General features: G+C 52.0%; 1 protein-coding gene across 1 annotated transcript in view; it reads right to left on the bottom strand.

The window, feature by feature from the left end:
- Window positions 1-3,679: 3,679 nt before the first annotated feature.
- LOC102830435 (spondin-2-like) overlaps window positions 3,680-15,983 on the bottom strand; it is a 121,871-nt gene continuing 109,567 nt past the window's right edge. The window contains exons 4-8 of the mRNA XM_006874132.1: window positions 9,526-9,736; window positions 8,526-8,749; window positions 8,173-8,364; window positions 7,645-7,825; window positions 3,680-3,864 (exon numbers count right to left, since the gene is read on the bottom strand). Coding sequence (XP_006874194.1) covers window positions 3,680-3,864; window positions 7,645-7,825; window positions 8,173-8,364; window positions 8,526-8,749; window positions 9,526-9,736 — 993 coding nt within the window. The remainder of the gene's footprint in view (window positions 3,865-7,644; window positions 7,826-8,172; window positions 8,365-8,525; window positions 8,750-9,525; window positions 9,737-15,983) is intronic.

The raw sequence follows: 15,983 nt of genomic DNA, 5'->3' as shown, positions 1-15,983 counted from the left end.
GTGGAGGATGAAGTGGTGTGTGTGAAATGAATCAATATTGGCTCAGTCTTAGCTCTCTTCAGGTTACCAGGTGGTAGGATGTGGCATACGGTGATTTCTCAGCGCTTTGGTGACTCCTGTCTACTGCATGGCACTTATATGAAGTTGAACTAGACAAATGTCATGAAAAGACCCAGCTAACTAGAAAATGTGAGGACTCAGATTCCACTCCTGGCCCGTGATCTGGTCTTGGGGTGGCCCTTCCCCGGTGAGCCACCTTGAGAAACATCTTTTTCATTTCAACTGAAGGACCAGCTCCCCTCTGTGACCTCCCATGGATATGTACGATACCAGCTGTCTTGTGATAAAGACAGTGATGGGGACATCTGCATTTCCAAGTTCTCCTGGACTTGGTGCTAGTAACATGCTTAGCTCCACTACCTCCTCCGATCTTGAAGGGGCTCAGCTGAGAGTTTGTGTTGAGACAACAACATTATTCCCAGGAACTTGTTCACAAGGTGTAGTGGGCCCTGAAACCTCCATTGCCCACACAGATGATGGCCTTAAAGGCTGTCTCCTGATCTCAAGTCTACACCAGAGTATTAGGGTAAAAATTCCACTCACTGATACCAACCATTCTATATCTAGCCTGATCAAGCTGTCAATGAGACACATACATGGTGTTGGCAACAGTAACAATTTTAATTGTTTACAAATACAAGGCAGGCAGGAAACGTCCATCATGGGCAGACATCACTAGCTTTGTCGGAGAGGAATGGAAGGCTTCTTCAGGTGCCCTTACTCTTTGCACTCGGGATGAAGACCCTGAGGATAATCCTCCACCCATTTTGATACCACAGGGGTTGCATATTTTTCTGTACCAGAGCCTTTTGGGTCTCCGCAAGATTGCCACCTCCTGAGACCCTCTCCTTCCTCAAGAGGAAGAAATGATTCAGTGTGCGGTGGCCTCTCCCAGAACATAAAGGGCGTGCTGTAGCCCAGAAACCCGGTGCCAGCTCTCCTGGCCTCTCTGTTGACAGTTGTCTTTAGATGTAGGAGTTTTGGGTTGAACTCTCCCAGTGTCTGAGCTATATACTTCCTCTCTCAGCAGAAGGCTTTTGTAATGTCTTCATAGACCAGTCCCCAGGACAAAAAAGGTCCCCCAAAATGATTTCCCACCAGGATATGATACTGAATTTTGTCCCAGACCAAAGGTCTTCAGGCCATAGGCCGCCATGCTTCTCTGCCCACCAAGGCATGAAAAGTGTGCTCTGAACACCTTTAAGCACTGGTGGGACCTCCATCCTGGATCACAGATACTCTTGAGGACCCTGATCCGAATCAGGAAACTCATGCTTTCATGCAGCCCCTCTGGAGACACTGTTGCTGCTGAGGTTAGCAGCCTGGGTTCTTTGTTTTCCTATTGCCAGTGGATGAGGGGGTTATTGGGGATAACTGGCTGGACTGTCAGTCCCTCAGGTGGGCAGAGGCCTAGTGGATGTGGACCAATGGAGGGTTGAAGATGATAGCCCGGTATAGTGGAGCCTCTGTTGCTGGGTGGGCAGGGGTCCAATGGATGTCCACTGAAGTTTCCTTCATAGAAGTGGAGCCATGAAGGGTTGAAGACGGTGGGCTGAGCTCAGGGTTCCTCAGGTGGGCAGGTGTCCAGGGGATGTCCACTGAGGTTTACCCTGGTGATAGTGGACCAGTGAAGTGTCCATGACAGTTGGGTAGGCCATAGGTGATTGTGGGTCTAGCAAACATTGTGTGCTATTTTGATGGTGCCAGTTGGCTAGTGGAGGATCAAAGATGGCGGACTGGGATGGGAGAGCCTCAGTTGGGTAGGTGTCTAGGGAACGACAGGTCTGGGTTAACTAAGTTCTGGTGGATTCGTGGAGCATTGCTGACTGTGGGCTGGGATTGGTGGGCTTCAATTAGGTGGGGAACCAGGGTACAATGACTGTAGGTTTCTAGTTTTGATGGACCAATGGAAGATCAAAGACAGTGGGTTTGGATTTGTGATCCTCAGGTGGATGGGTCGTGGGTCCAGGAGCTAACAGTAGGGGTTTTGTGCATTCTTAAGGATCAGGGGAAGGTTAAACATGGTAGGTGGGGGGGCCAGGGGAAGATCAGTACAGGTTCAGGTTTCAGTGAAGATGTGGAGAGTTGAACCTGGTTGGCTGGACTGGGGGCTCAAGTGGGTGGAAATCCAGAAGAAGATGAGTCCCTATGAGTTCGTGAGTTCTTGGGGAGTGATGGAGGGTGGAAGATGGTGCTTTGTGGACCATTTGATGATGTGCACTCCCCAGACCACAAAGAGGGATGAAGGGGAGCTTCAGAGGTTCAGCCAGGGGCCCCGGAAAGGACGAGGATTGGAGGTGACCCTCCTCCACAGAGGAGAGCACCTCTCCTGGCCCGGCTTTTCTGTGAGCCCTGAGGTCCTGGCTATCTACCTTGTATACCTGCTGGGCTCCTATGAGCCTGAACTGACTTCATAGCAGTGAATTTGGGTTCTTGTTTCTTTGTCTTATTTTGGAAGGGATCCAAAGGGAGCAGGTCACATGTTTCTGCAATGTCTCCTTTCTAAGGGACAGCCCCCCTCGAGTTGCCCTTGCCTGACCCTGACCCTATGCAAAGCATCCCTTTTTCCAGCCCCAACCTGTGTCCCAAAGGACCCCAGAAGAGCAGATGAAACTGAAGTTTCTGGGTATCATGTCCTCATCCAAGTGCCCATCCTGTCCTTGGCTCAAGCCTGGACAGCATTGCCTAAGTGTTCCTTCATGATCTCCACTACTCCACATGGGTGTGTCCCTCCACTGCCGGGTCATCAGCACCTGTAGAGGGTCCACCAGGGCATTTGTGAGGGATTGTTGTTGTTAAGTACTATGGAATCAGTTCCAACACATAGTGACCCTGCACAGGGTTTCCGAGGCTGGAAATCTTAGAAAGTCTTTATTCATGGGCACAGAAATTATCATATGGGACGTCCAGGTGGGTTTTCTGAACTTGGACCCTCCTTCACCTGTCATTAACTCCCCTTGCTGTTGGGGGCTGGAAGTGGACAGGGTGATACCCCCTACCCCTTGAGGGATGAGCAGTGGAGGTCTCACATCTGTGGCTATGCTTCCAGGGGCTCCTGTGTGCATTGGCTGCCTAGATGGCCAGATGTGAGGTATGTCACAGCTGGATGGGGTCCCGGATGCAAGGGCATGGCATTCTGGGCTTGGCACTGAACACAGAGCCTCCATAGCAGTAATAAATTATAATGAAACATAATTTAGAGGAGGGATTAAGGAGCCTGGGTTGATATGAAGTGTCCTTGGGGAACGACAAAGCCTAAGAGTAGAGAGAGATTGGGATGTGGGGTGGATTGTAAGAAGAGCAAATATGGGCTGAAAGGAGGTGTCCAGGGATACCTTACCCTGCCACCAGAGAGCGCTGTGATTCCCCACCCTGCCACTAGAGGGCACAGCAGGCACAGAGAATGGGTGCACAGAGAATGGGTCCCACCTGGGTCTTTAACCTTAGTCAGGAAGACCCCACAGGGTGCAGGAATGTGACTAGCACTTCAGGCCCAGTAAGGCCAGCCTGCTGTAAGCTCACTGTAAGGACCCGCTGAGACCCCAGACCCAGACCACCAGAGAGTCGTCCACTCGCAGCCTGACCTGCCTGCAGGGGGCCGAGGGTCTGCAGGTGCATCTTAGACACAGTTGTCTGGGGTGCACTCGTCCTCCTCCTCCAGCTCGGGACAGGGGGTCCCGTTGTTGGCGGGCTGCATGCGGACATAGCGAGTTCTGCTCTTGGCTCCCAGCTTCCCACAGCTCCCTGCGCACAGCCCCCATGACGACCACAGCGACACCTCGCAATCCAGCGGCGTTTCTGGGGCTGCAAAGCACAAAGACCCGAACCGTTAACACTGGTGTCTGGGGTGCTAAACAGAACAGAGGGTACCTTCCCCACACCCCTGGGTGTATACGGACACCACAGGAACATAAGGCTAAGAGGCAGAGCCAATCATAAGGCGGATGGGCCCAAAGCCAACCTTTGAAAAAGCAACTGCAGGACTTGAGTCTTGTGTGGCGCTCCAGGATAAGCACTGGAATGCTAAACACAGGTTCAAACCCACCCGCTGTTCCTCAGAAGCCCTACACAGAATCAGTCAGAATTGGAACCAACTCAATGGCACTTAACACAGCTACTCCTGGGATCCAGAGTGGTCTCAAATCACAGCTGATTGGTCTGTGGCCCTGGCGGCCGTGCCCACCGCACAGAGTGGCTCCTTGCTTCCATGGAAGGATGGAGAGAGAGCGCTCCTTTTGTGAAAACTCCTCCCAAGTGGAGCGCTCTCAGACAACAGCCCAGACCAAAGGCAAGCATTTGTCCTAACAGCTGGGAGAGTTGGACACTAGGGGGCGCAGGCTGTCTGGTTGGTATGGGGTCCCCTCTGTGGGGCTCAGACACTTTCAGGACAGATGTTCCTCTTGCTTTCCCAAGATTTCTATCAGTAAAAATGAAAATGCCCAGTGGGTTAGCCAAGTGCCCAGTGGGTATGGTAGTATACCTGTTGCCAAGAAAAGAAGCCGCAAACCAGTTAGAATCGAGCTGGATCGGAACCCTGAAGACCCACGTGTGTCAAAGCAGAGTTGTGCTTTTCAAGTTTTAATGGTTCATCTTTCGGAATGCCTTCTTTCTGAGGTGCCGCTAGGTGGATCTGAACCGGCAACTTTTGTGTCAGTAGCTGATTGTGTATACTGTTTGTATCTCCCAGTGACTAGAATTCCATTTCTGCCTTTTCCACTAACTTTGAAGCACCTTTGACGTCACCTGTCCACACGACTAAGACCCTAGTCATTCTCATCTCAGCCCTGTCGTTGTCCTGGTCAAAGGGCTTGATTCTCCCACAAACCCTGCCAGCACCCCCTCTCAGTTCTGTGGTAAGGAAGCAAGAAAAAAGCACAAGTGTCTGATGAACTCAGGATAAAAGAAAGAGAGAACGCATGGGGGTGGGGTGGGTAATGTTAGTGGGAGCCCGAGGTGCAGTGTTCTCCAGTGACCCCCAAACCTGGCCCACACATGGAGCAAGGTGAAGCTGGGGCTCTCTCGGAAGCTGTGTCTAGAACTGGGATTGAGTGAGGGGTGCTGTAGCCAGCTTCTCAGGGAGTGAACCCTGAACTGCCACGTCTCCTAACTTCAGAATGGGGGGAGGGGGGGTTAATCGCACAACGAGGTAGCCCCTGCATATCGCTGTAATGTTAGGTTTACATGAATGCTTAGAAATCAAGTGCCTGGCACATTACATTGGGCCAAGCCCATTACCCAAGAGTGGATTCTGGCTCATGGCTACTGGGTGTGTTTGGAACAGAGTGTTGTCTGGCAGCCACCTTTATGAGAGTGAAATGCCAAGTCTTTGGTCCATAGTGCTGCTAGGTGGGATCCAGCCATCAGCCTCTACATTAGCATCTGAGCACTAACTGTTTGCATACCAAGCCAGGGCTTACAGAAAGATGCCCGGGTGCATGGGGAGGTGGGCCAGGACCCTCTGCCCTCAGGGACTCAGAGGTGTGGGAGAGAGTTAGCAAAAATGTGCATCTGTCTTCCCCCACAAATGTACGAGCCCAAGGTTGTGGTCAGTGCTGATGTGGCAGAGGTGAGAGTCGGGGTCAGCCTGAAGTCTTCATTCTAGGGGTGCCTGGGATAGGTCTGAAGTAGGGTCAGGTTGATTTCTTCCCAAGTCTTTTGGATGCTGCATAGAGGGTGGCATCTCTGGGTGGAACTCTCCACACTGGATTATACTGTGCCGCTGGGCTTGACCAGGTTCCACCCACTCCCACCCAGGGGCAAGTCCTGGGCCCCACAGTGCACTTTGACCCAGTCTCTACAGACTTTTCAGGACTCCCTCATTACCCCAGGCCCTGGTCAGCATGTCTGAATCAGCCACCCCTTCCTCTGGCTACCTGCAGGGGGCAGACACCATACCTGTTTGTGTTTGCCAGCCATGCTGCCCCTTCCTCAAGGGTGCGCCCAGCATGGTGCCCAGTAAGCTGCCAGTCCGGAGTCACTGCTGTCGTCTGAACAAAGGACTCCACAATGAATGGGCCACGTTTCAGTGGGCAAACCAGAGCCAGTCCACATAGCAGGAAACCGTGTGGCTGGTGGTCTGTATGGTCAGTGTCTGAGTGAAGCTGACAGGAAGCCAGGAGCAGGGGATGCTGGGACCAGGCTGAGCCCAGCTGTCTCTGATGAGGGGAAGGACCCACCTCAAGAATGGGGTCTGACCCAATGCACATTTCCTTGGGCCTCACTGCCCTCTGGGGCTGAGTTGAGCTTCTAAGGGTTACTTTAGGAGTGAAGGGATTTCATGCAATAAACTGAGCTGGGTCTGACCCAATCCCAAGAGCCCTAGAAGCCCCTGAGCTGGCCCCCGGAGCTCACCCTAAACTCTGGCCCTCACGTAAGCGGGGTCTGCCATGAGCAGCGAGAAGGAGGAGGGCTGGTCAGTGGCCGCCCACCTCTCCAGTGGAGGAAAGCCCTGCTCTCCCACAGGAATCCCCCTGGCGCTAAAGCCCATTGGCCTCGGCCCCAGCTGGGTGAAGTCCTCAGTCGCCCAGGGCTTCAGCACCGCCCTCTAGTGGTGGGGCCTCACATGGCCACCAGGTCTCTGCAGTCAGCAGAGGGGTGGTGAGCAGAAGGTGGTTCTGGGAAGGGTGTGGCCCTGCCCCGCCTCAGGCCTGCAGGGAAAGTCTCCCATTTGCAAATTTTGTGGAAGAATTCAGAGTTTCACTTCAGAGTCTGAGTCAACCAAATAGCAGGTCTTTCAGAACTATGCTCGGAATCCCTAATTTTGACCCAAAGCACAGGTGGTCCCCATGGGACCTGAGGAGTGATTTAACTCGCACCCTTGACATCCACCTTCGGGCTTCAGGCACCTCCCACCTGGGTGGGGGTGGTGGGGTGTAATGCTTTAGTGGGCAGACGGGCTTTGGGACCCTCAACTACAGTGTCTGGATCTGCACTCTGGAGCGCACTATATGAAGGCGAGTGATTGTCGGGGGGCTGGTCTGTCACCCCCAACTCACGGTGACCCCATATGACAGAGTAGAACTGTCCCACTAGGGTTTTCTGTCTGCCATCTCTTTGGACGCAGATCTGCCAGCCTCTTCTTACATGGAACTCCGGGTGCATTTGAACCACCAACCTTTCCTTTAACAGATTAAACCTTCACTGGAACTCCTGGAGGTAACTGGTCTCAAGTCCATGGATGTGGCAAGTCCCCTAATTTTTCTGACTCCCCACCCCTCCGTCCTGGAGCTGGCACTTGGATGCTACTGTCCCGTCACCAGGACGGCCCTCACCCAGCAGATGAATGACCTCTAGGACTCAAGGTTACCTCTAGTTACTTTTCAGTGTCAACAAGCATGCTTCTAAGGGTTACTCTAGGGGTGGAGTGATTTCCTGTCATGAGGTATTCTTACAGTGGGGCACAGGCACGAGGCTGTCACCCACAGGTCCCGGCACACGAGGAGGCCAGCAACCGGCACCCTGGTTGTCCATAAACCTCCGCAGAACACTGGGAATCCCACATCTTAAATAGAGAAAGACTGAGAAGCGTTTAAAGCCCTCTGGAGATGACCTGTCCCCCGCCTGCCTGCTGTGGCCCACCGTTACCTGAGAGGGTATCCAGGATCTCGTTGTCCCTGCCGGTCAGGGCCAGGCCCGGGGTGGGCGGCACAAAGGCCCTAGGGTTGTGTCGGAGCCTCACAAAGTTCACTCTGGCGATCGGGGGCAGGGACTTTAGTCGAGGGTAGTAGAAGGAATTTGCCGGGTGACTTGGGGAGGAGGACGTAATCTGGGGTGGGCAGGAGAAGGAGTCATTGGCACAGGAACTCCAGAGTCCACGGGGGTCAGCAGGCCAGCCCAGGGGACAGGGGCAGAACTCTATCCCGGGCTTCCTTCCAAGGCAAAAACCAAGTATGGTCGTCGGGGACTGCTGGGCTCACAACACAGCAGAGGTGAGGTTCACCTGCCTGAGAGCGTCATCTTCTGTTCCCAGCAGCCCCAGGAAAGGAGCCTCCCCCCACCATCAGGAACCCAGAAGTAGATACAGATACCCTGAAAGTGTTGTTAATGCCCAGGTGCCCCCCTGGCGGGCCATGTTTAAGATCCCAGGGTGAGGCGGGTGGCTGCTCTGCTCACCTCAGTCACCGTCCCCTGTGGGATGGTGGCATAGTTGGGAGAGGAGAAAGTGAAGCCACTGTCTGTGCCGGCATCGTAGGGAAACAGGTCCACGGAGACTTGGTCCTTCCAGTGGCCACCGGCACACAGGTCCAGACTGTCCACGCCCACAAACCAGTCGGGGCTGGGCACGATGCGCACCACAAAGGAGACCTAGGGCAGCCAGACGCTGACCCACCCGCTGACCACGGGTGGTGTGGGGGGCGGGCATGCCCAGCTTTGCCCCACACCCACCTGCCCCAGGCTCCATTCTTACCCCTACCCTCAGCCACCCAAATGCAGTGTCCCCAGGCCAGCCGGCTGCGCCTCCTCACCAGAGAGTGTCTGGAGTGTGCCTCCAACTCTGTGGAGGTCTGCCCCGTGCCAGTGGGGACGGCCGGGGCCGAGAAGACCCCGTGCACGCTCTGGATCTTCTCGCCTGCCGCCTCGATCTCCTGCATCAAGGCCCAGGCCTCGCCGCTCTCGGCGAATTCTCGCAGCCCATTACTGACATATTCATCCTTCTTCCACATGCTGTAGTCGGAGCTATGCGTGGCCCCTGGGGACCAAGTGTCTCCTCAGAGGAGGCCCAGCTGTCCCTGTTATGGGTAAGCCTTGCATCCCCCCCACACACACACACCCTGGTGTGAGGGCTGCACTTCCTGTTCAGTGAGGGATGTGTCCTCTTCTCAAACCCTCTGGGCAAGTCCCCAGTGAGGGTCATTTCCTCTGCAACCCCCCACCCCGCACCCTCTGCATCTTTTGAATAAAAGCTCTCCTTACCACCCCTTCTACCCTCTGGGTGAGGGCTGCTTCCCCCTATTCTGGTGAAGACTATTCCCCCATTCCCCCATGGCAAACTCTCTGGTTGAGGGCTGTCTGTCCCCACTCTCTCACCCTCTGCATGAGTGATGATCCCCAACACACACACACACACACACACACACACACACACACACACACACGAGGTTAGGGCTGTCCTCCTTCCATGCACCCTCCTCTGGGTGAGGACTATGTCTTCCCATGCACCCTATGACTGAGAGGTCCCCCCCCCCCCCCATGCACCCTCTGACTGAGGACTGCCTCCCCACCACCACCCCACATACACTTTCTGGGTGGGGGTTGCAGGGAGTAGTCCATGAGATCTGCTGATTCTCTTCCCTGAGCCCTGTACCCAGCTGACTGGCCTCCCCCAGGACTGGCCACCAGCCCCTTAGCCAGGACATGGCTGGCACACATTTCTTACATTGAAGTACATGGAATGTGAGCATGCCCTCCAAACTGTGAAGTGCCCGCCCAGAACCCTCCCTGTGTCTATGCTGAGCATTCACTTACCCAGCAGTGAGGACCACTGTGCAGGGGGACGGAAGAGGGGGTACTGCTTGGGAAAGGCCACCTGGCTCCATTGCCCCGTGAAGGTGATGCTGTATCTAGCCAGGTGCTGGGCAGTACAGCTGGGCTCAACCCCTACAGGCAAGCCAGCCGAGGAGCCCAGTGTGGCCAGGAGAAGGGCCCAGGAGGCGGCAGGACTCCGGTTCCCCATTCCCTGTGAGCCAAGAGGGAGTGGAGCTTTACGCACTGTCTCAGACGCTCCCCTGGCACCAGGCCCAGGCGTCAGGTTTCCTGGAGACCACAGGACACCAGGAGGCATATTGGAGCAAGGTGCCCGCTCTCCCCGCCGATCCCTAATGGCCCCAGCGCCTGCCTGACCCACAGCCCAGAACACAGAGCATCAGTTCACTTAGCAAACACTCCGCAAATAGAAAGGAAGCCTGATACAATGCGACTGCAAAAGCGGACAGAGCCATCTCCTCTGTCCAGGACGCTGGACTGCTCACCTCACCCTCAGGGCACATTAGGTGGTGCGTGGTCCCTCTAGGACTCCAGAGCCAAGTGCAGTGTGTGTGTTAGGGCATGGGGGGAGGGCGGGGGTGACTTTCCAGCTCAAGTTTCTGGTCTGGGAGTCCCAGCTCTGGGTCTCTGGGTCTTGGGGGGGCAGAAGCACACATGCTACTCACCAAGCAGGAGGCTGGGGTGAGCTGGCAACAACGCTGGTCACAGCTGGAGCCCTGAGCCTCCAATCTGTGTCCTAGAACAAGGACACTACAGCTGCAATCCAACACTCTCCTTCCCAAGAGTGGCAGGGACCTGGGGAAAGGAAGCCTCCAGCAGCCCCAGCCTAGTGCAACTCATGTGGAGCTAAGCAGCTCCCCTCCTGCTCTCTCTTCCTCCTGTGCTCCTTTAGTCCCGCGGCCAGACTGCGGCTCTCCGGCTCCGCTCTCTGAAGCCTCCCAGGCTCCTGCCCTGCCGCACCCCTTCCTTTGTCTTCTCTTCCAGCCCTCCCTCCCTCCCCGCCCTCTGCCTGGATCCTCTCCTCTCCCCTCTTCCCCTCCCTTTTCCAGAGTCCTCTGGGGGCAACTGAGCGCCTCCCTGCTCCTGGACAGTCCTTGGGTCAGTGCCCCTCTGGGCACAGTCTCTGAATTGAAGCCAGTTGTCACACCTCTCTGGGCAGAGTGGAACCTGAAGGGCCAGCTGTATTCATTCAGGGCCTGACATCAGCTGAAGTGTTGGATATGGGCTGGGACAAAGGCCAGCAAGGCCATTTCTGGGGATCTGGGTTTTCGCCAGCAGGTCAAACATGGCCACCTTTCTCCCACTGCGGCCTGTTACCTCCCCAGCATCAATCACTCTGATCACAAGGCCCCAGATGCCACCCTAACTTCATCCCTTTTCCCCCATATGGACAGACTCAGATTTGGGGCAAGAAAGGGGTTCAGGGAGTTAGGGGGGACCCAAAGAAGGGCAGCCAGCCGTTCTTGTTTTACTTTTTGCCCACACCAGGCTACAGCAGATCTGAAGACCAAGGGCAAGGAGGAGATGGTGCCCTGCCCTCCCCCATACACACTGCCCAGCCTAATAAGCCTGACCTGGCTCCCGCAGGGCCTCTCAAAAGGGAAGGCGGGACTGGCCAGGTCCCTGCAATATTCCCTTCCCTTAGGGAGAAGCACTACCACACTTGGCATGTGGAAAGACATCACTAGCGTATTCTGAAGCTGATCTCTGCTCAGTGTCTGAGAAATATTTATTTATAGGATCTCCCACTTGGGAAGCATGACAGAGACTGTTTCGCTCAAGGGTGTTCAGCCCTTACTATTCTTCTGAAATGCCCCTGAGGGAGCTTTTAAGCTAAACACACATACACATTTTCATTTTAGACCCTTGTTAATGTTTCCCATACTCAAAAAGAGATTTGGAAGTGAACCGGACCAACCAGGATGGGCTGCAAGCTAAACCCACTGACCCAGCCTGTATTCCATATTAATACTGCCACACAGAAATGAACTCTTACATGCAATATTTAGACTCTGTCCTGAGGCAAAAGACAAAAAGGAACTAAATAAGTAGATGCCAAACTTTTCAATCTCAGGACCTTGTTTGTATTCATAAAAGTCACAGAAGACCCCAGAGAGCTTTTGTTTATAAATCTTATATTTATTAGCATTTGCAGCTTTAGAAATCACAATATTTAGAATACTTGCTAATCTGCTTAAAATCACAAAAGTAAACTTGTTACGTGTTTGCAAAAATGGTATAAATACTTTCAGAAAATAAATCTTTCCTAAAATAAAAGGGAAAAAACCTTTAGTGACACCAGTTTGCGCCACCAGTATAGCAACTAAGTCCCCCTTCTCCTCCTGATTCTCCTTAGCACTAGGCCATACAGAATCTTCACTGTTGTTAGGGGCCATCGGGTCAGTTCTGACAAAGCGATCCCAGGCACAACAAGAATAAAACACTCCTGGGTTCTTCGCCATCCTCAAATTGTAGCTACGTTGGAGCCCACTGTTGACAGCCTCCATGCCAGTCCATGTCACTGAGGGTCTTCCTCTTTGCTGACCCTCTACTTTCCCAAGCATGATGTGTCCTTCTCCATGACCTGGTCCCTCCCTCCGCTTACAGAATCCTTGGTATTGTTTACTTTCAATCTTAATCACAGAATAATCTGTGACAAATGTTAGGTGTGAATTGCTTAACTGTAACATTCCTCAGATTGCTGTGACTATACTAACAACAAAATTGTTTTGTAAAACCTTCCCACATTGAACTACATGATTAGTTACAACATTGTTTGCAACTAAGAAAAGCCTTTAAAATGTTTCCTTCTTTTCCCTCAATTATTACTTCATTTGCAAAAAATAAAAGTTATTGATTCACAAATTGCCACAATAGTGTAGCTAAAAGAACAGAGAATTTAACAAAATCAGTTACTATGAAAACCCAGGTAGCCACGAAAACAACAGTGTGTCTTTCTCGTTTGTACAAACCAGGTACAAAGCGCCATGGTAAGGCCACTTACTGCCCTGGTTAGGTTCCAAAGACCAGGTCATTCTGCAAAAGGTGGCATTATGTAAAAACAGAGAAGGGTCACGTCTTCACCGAGGGTCCTGGCCCAGGGAAGTTGATTCTGTTAACCATCGCAGCCAGCGTGGTTCTTGCCTTGCACCCCAATGTCTGTTACCGCCATATGTAGTTCAATAATGGGAAAAATAGCCTTGAAGATTTTTTTTTTCAAGTCAGTGTAAATGCTAACGTCAAGGTCAGCAGTTTGAAACAACCAGCCATCCCATGGGAGAAAGATGAGGCTTTCTGCTCCCATAAAGATTTACAGCCTCGGAAACCCTGGACAGGATCGTTAAGAGTCGGAACCAACTCCATGGCACATCACCACCGCTGTCACCACTGCCACCACCAGTGTAAATGTGAAATGCCAGTTAACTAGACAGGTGATGAGTGATGTAATTGGGTAATAATGGCAGCTCTGGCCTGAGCACGTTTACCAAAAGGTAAATTTGCACAGGATTTTTGTCTGGTTGGTATATTAAAACATGTAAGCTGGCTTTATGAAAAAATGTTTTTGTTGTTATAACTAAGTACAGGATATTTTTATAAAAAAATAAATTTCTGCAGAGACACTGCACAGAAATTTCAGTGATGGTTGTTTTGGTCCCTTTCCCCCACCCTCTCAACAATGTCACCCAGTGTGGGCTATGCCCCCTAACCCTCTAGTGACTCTACTGAGTGGCGCTGTCTGACATTTTGCAAATCTCTTTGATGTCTGGTTTAATAAAAGACAGCTGGATTCCCGCATCCGCCTCTGCACATCATGGGATAAACTACACGGTTTTAGCTGACGTCTATGAAGAAAATCCAGCCCTACACAGACATGTAGTTGGAAAAGGGAGGTGCATCTTAATGGTCTCTCCAGACTATTTATGAATATGCCATGTGAGTGAGAAAGGCAAGCCATGTCATGGTGTCATTAAGAAAACAGTTTTGAACTCACAGACACCTCCCCACCACCACCACCACCACCGAAAAGGACTCAGGAACCTCCAGACATCCAGAACACGACTCTTTGTTTGAACAAATAATAAACTCTAGTCCTTTTTGATGGGACTCTGATAACTCAGTGGTCAAGTACTTGGCTGTTAACCAAAAGGTTAGCGGCTGAAACCCATCAGCCACTCTGTGGGAGAAAGCAGTGGCAATGTGCTTCAGCAAAGGCCCTGAGGAAACCCTGTGGGGAAGTTCTACTGTGCCTTACAGGGCAGCTAGGAGTTGGAATTGAGCAGATGGGTTTTGTTTTTTGTTGGGGTCTTTTGAATTTTATTTTATGTTTTATTGTGTATTATGTGATAGTTTACATGGGAGAACATTAGTTTTACATTCATCCTATTGTATATCATTTCATTGCCACGGTTACAATCTCCTCCATGCATCATCAACCAACCAAAGGGTATATCTTACAAGCCTGCCCCCCCTCCTCCCCCCAGGCATCAGCACACAGCCCCTCTCCCTATCTGAGTCTAAAGTCCCCAGCCGCCCCATCTCTCCACGTCATCGTCTCTGCCTCCATCTCTGGCATCACTGCTTCTCTGGGTAGGGTCCTGCTCTCTGCTCTTCTCCCTTGATGGTCCCAGCTACCTCTGCTCCTCCACTGAAAAGTTAATCACTCCCCTCCTTGCTACAAAATGTCGACCTTTACATTTCCAATCCTCACAATCAGATCTGATAACAATTATCCCCTATTGTATCACAAGAGACCTATCCGCATTTCCTTTCTTTTTTATTGTTTTAAGTCATTGTTGTGAGCTGCCATGGTGTTGGTCCTCAACTCATGGCGACCCGGCACACAACAGAACCCAGTGCTACCTAGTCCTGAGCCATCCCCAGGATTGGCTGCAGATCAAACCACTATGACCCACAGAAGTTTCATTGCTGGTTTTCAGAGGAGATCACCAGGCCTTTCTTCCTAGTGTGTCTTAGTCTGCAAGGTCCATTGAAAACTGTTCAGCATCCTAACAACACAGCCTCCACCGACAGATGGGTGGTGACAGAGCCTGAACCACCTCAGCTGAGAATTGAACCCGGGTCTCCGGCTGGAAGGCAGGAATCATTACACAGAGCCAATTAATGCCTCACCAATCAGGCTGTTAATCTCATGGTCAGCAGTTGGAAACTACCAGCTGTTCCACAGGACAAAGATAAGAAGGCTTTCTCCTTCCATAAAGATTTACAGCCTCGGAAATCCTGTACAGGGTCTCTATGAGTCAGAACTGACTCCATGGAGTTGGTTCCAACACATAGCGACACTGTGTAGGATTTCCCAGAGCAGCTGGTGGGTTTGAACCAACCACCTTGCGGTAACCAATCCAGTGCTGATCGTATGGCGCCACACCAGGGCTGTAAGTCTAATTAGTAGATTTCTTTTTCATACAGCCAGGGTAGCAATTGTGCCGCTACACCCTGCATCCCTCTGTGGTCACTGGTAAGTGCAGTGAGTTGGCTCCTAGTGACTCTCCTATGTATGTATGTCAGAAGAAAGTTTTGTTGTTCGGTCGGGTTCCATCCTTACCTTTGTTCCTGTATTTGAGTCCATTGGTGCAGCCACTGTACCAATTCATTTGTTGGGGGTCTTCCTCTTTTTCTCCAGCCCTCCACTTTTCCAAGCATGATGTGCTTCTCCAGGGACTGGTCCCTCCTGGTAATACGTCCAGAGTACATTAGACAAAGTCTCAACCCCCTGGCTGCTAAAGAACATTCTGGCTGTACTTCTTCCAAGTGCATTCTGGCGATCCCGCAATACATTCCACAATCTCCACCAACACCATTATTCACAGGCATCATTTCTTCTTTGCCCCTCCCACCCCCCTTATTAACTGTGTCTATGAAGCAATTGAAAGTACCATGGCTAAGGTCCGGTTCATCTTCTAGGATTAAGCAAAGAAGGGTGTTGTGGCCAATGGGAGCCAGGTTTATCACTAGTGAAGAAGAGTTATAGGTGAGGAAAGGGATCAGACTGGAGTGAGTCCTGTGGCACTGGAGAGCAGTTGAGGACAGCAGTATGACCCTTTGTGGACAACCATGGCACCAAACATCCTCCCATACACTCTGTTCGGTTCATTGCAAAGGCTACATGGAGCTCAGACACTGTGCCTACACTTCTGGGGTTTATTGGGGGAAGTTAGCACGTTACAGTGCTAGATCAGAAAATGTTCAGGGCACTGTTCTTTCAGAAAAGCCTCTCCCCAGACATCCATAAGCCCTTCTCTGGCCCTTGGTTCCATGGCCTGGCCTCTTCCTTGCTCAACAATGTTACAAAGCTCTTTGAGGCCTGCTGATAAATGCCCAATGACCACTCCACTCTAAGCCTCAGCCTGAAGACACTCCACTCTAACTCTGTGGGTCAACAAACCCAGGTCCCCAATTAAGAACCTGTAGGTGGCCCACTG

Source organism: Chrysochloris asiatica, unplaced genomic scaffold (assembly GCF_000296735.1).
Source record: "Chrysochloris asiatica unplaced genomic scaffold, ChrAsi1.0 scaffold00262, whole genome shotgun sequence".
In the NCBI taxonomy this organism is placed as follows: Eukaryota; Metazoa; Chordata; class Mammalia; order Afrosoricida; family Chrysochloridae; genus Chrysochloris; species Chrysochloris asiatica.
The sequence above is the reverse complement of the archived record's forward strand: the minus strand, read 5'-3'. Positions and strand labels throughout refer to the sequence as shown.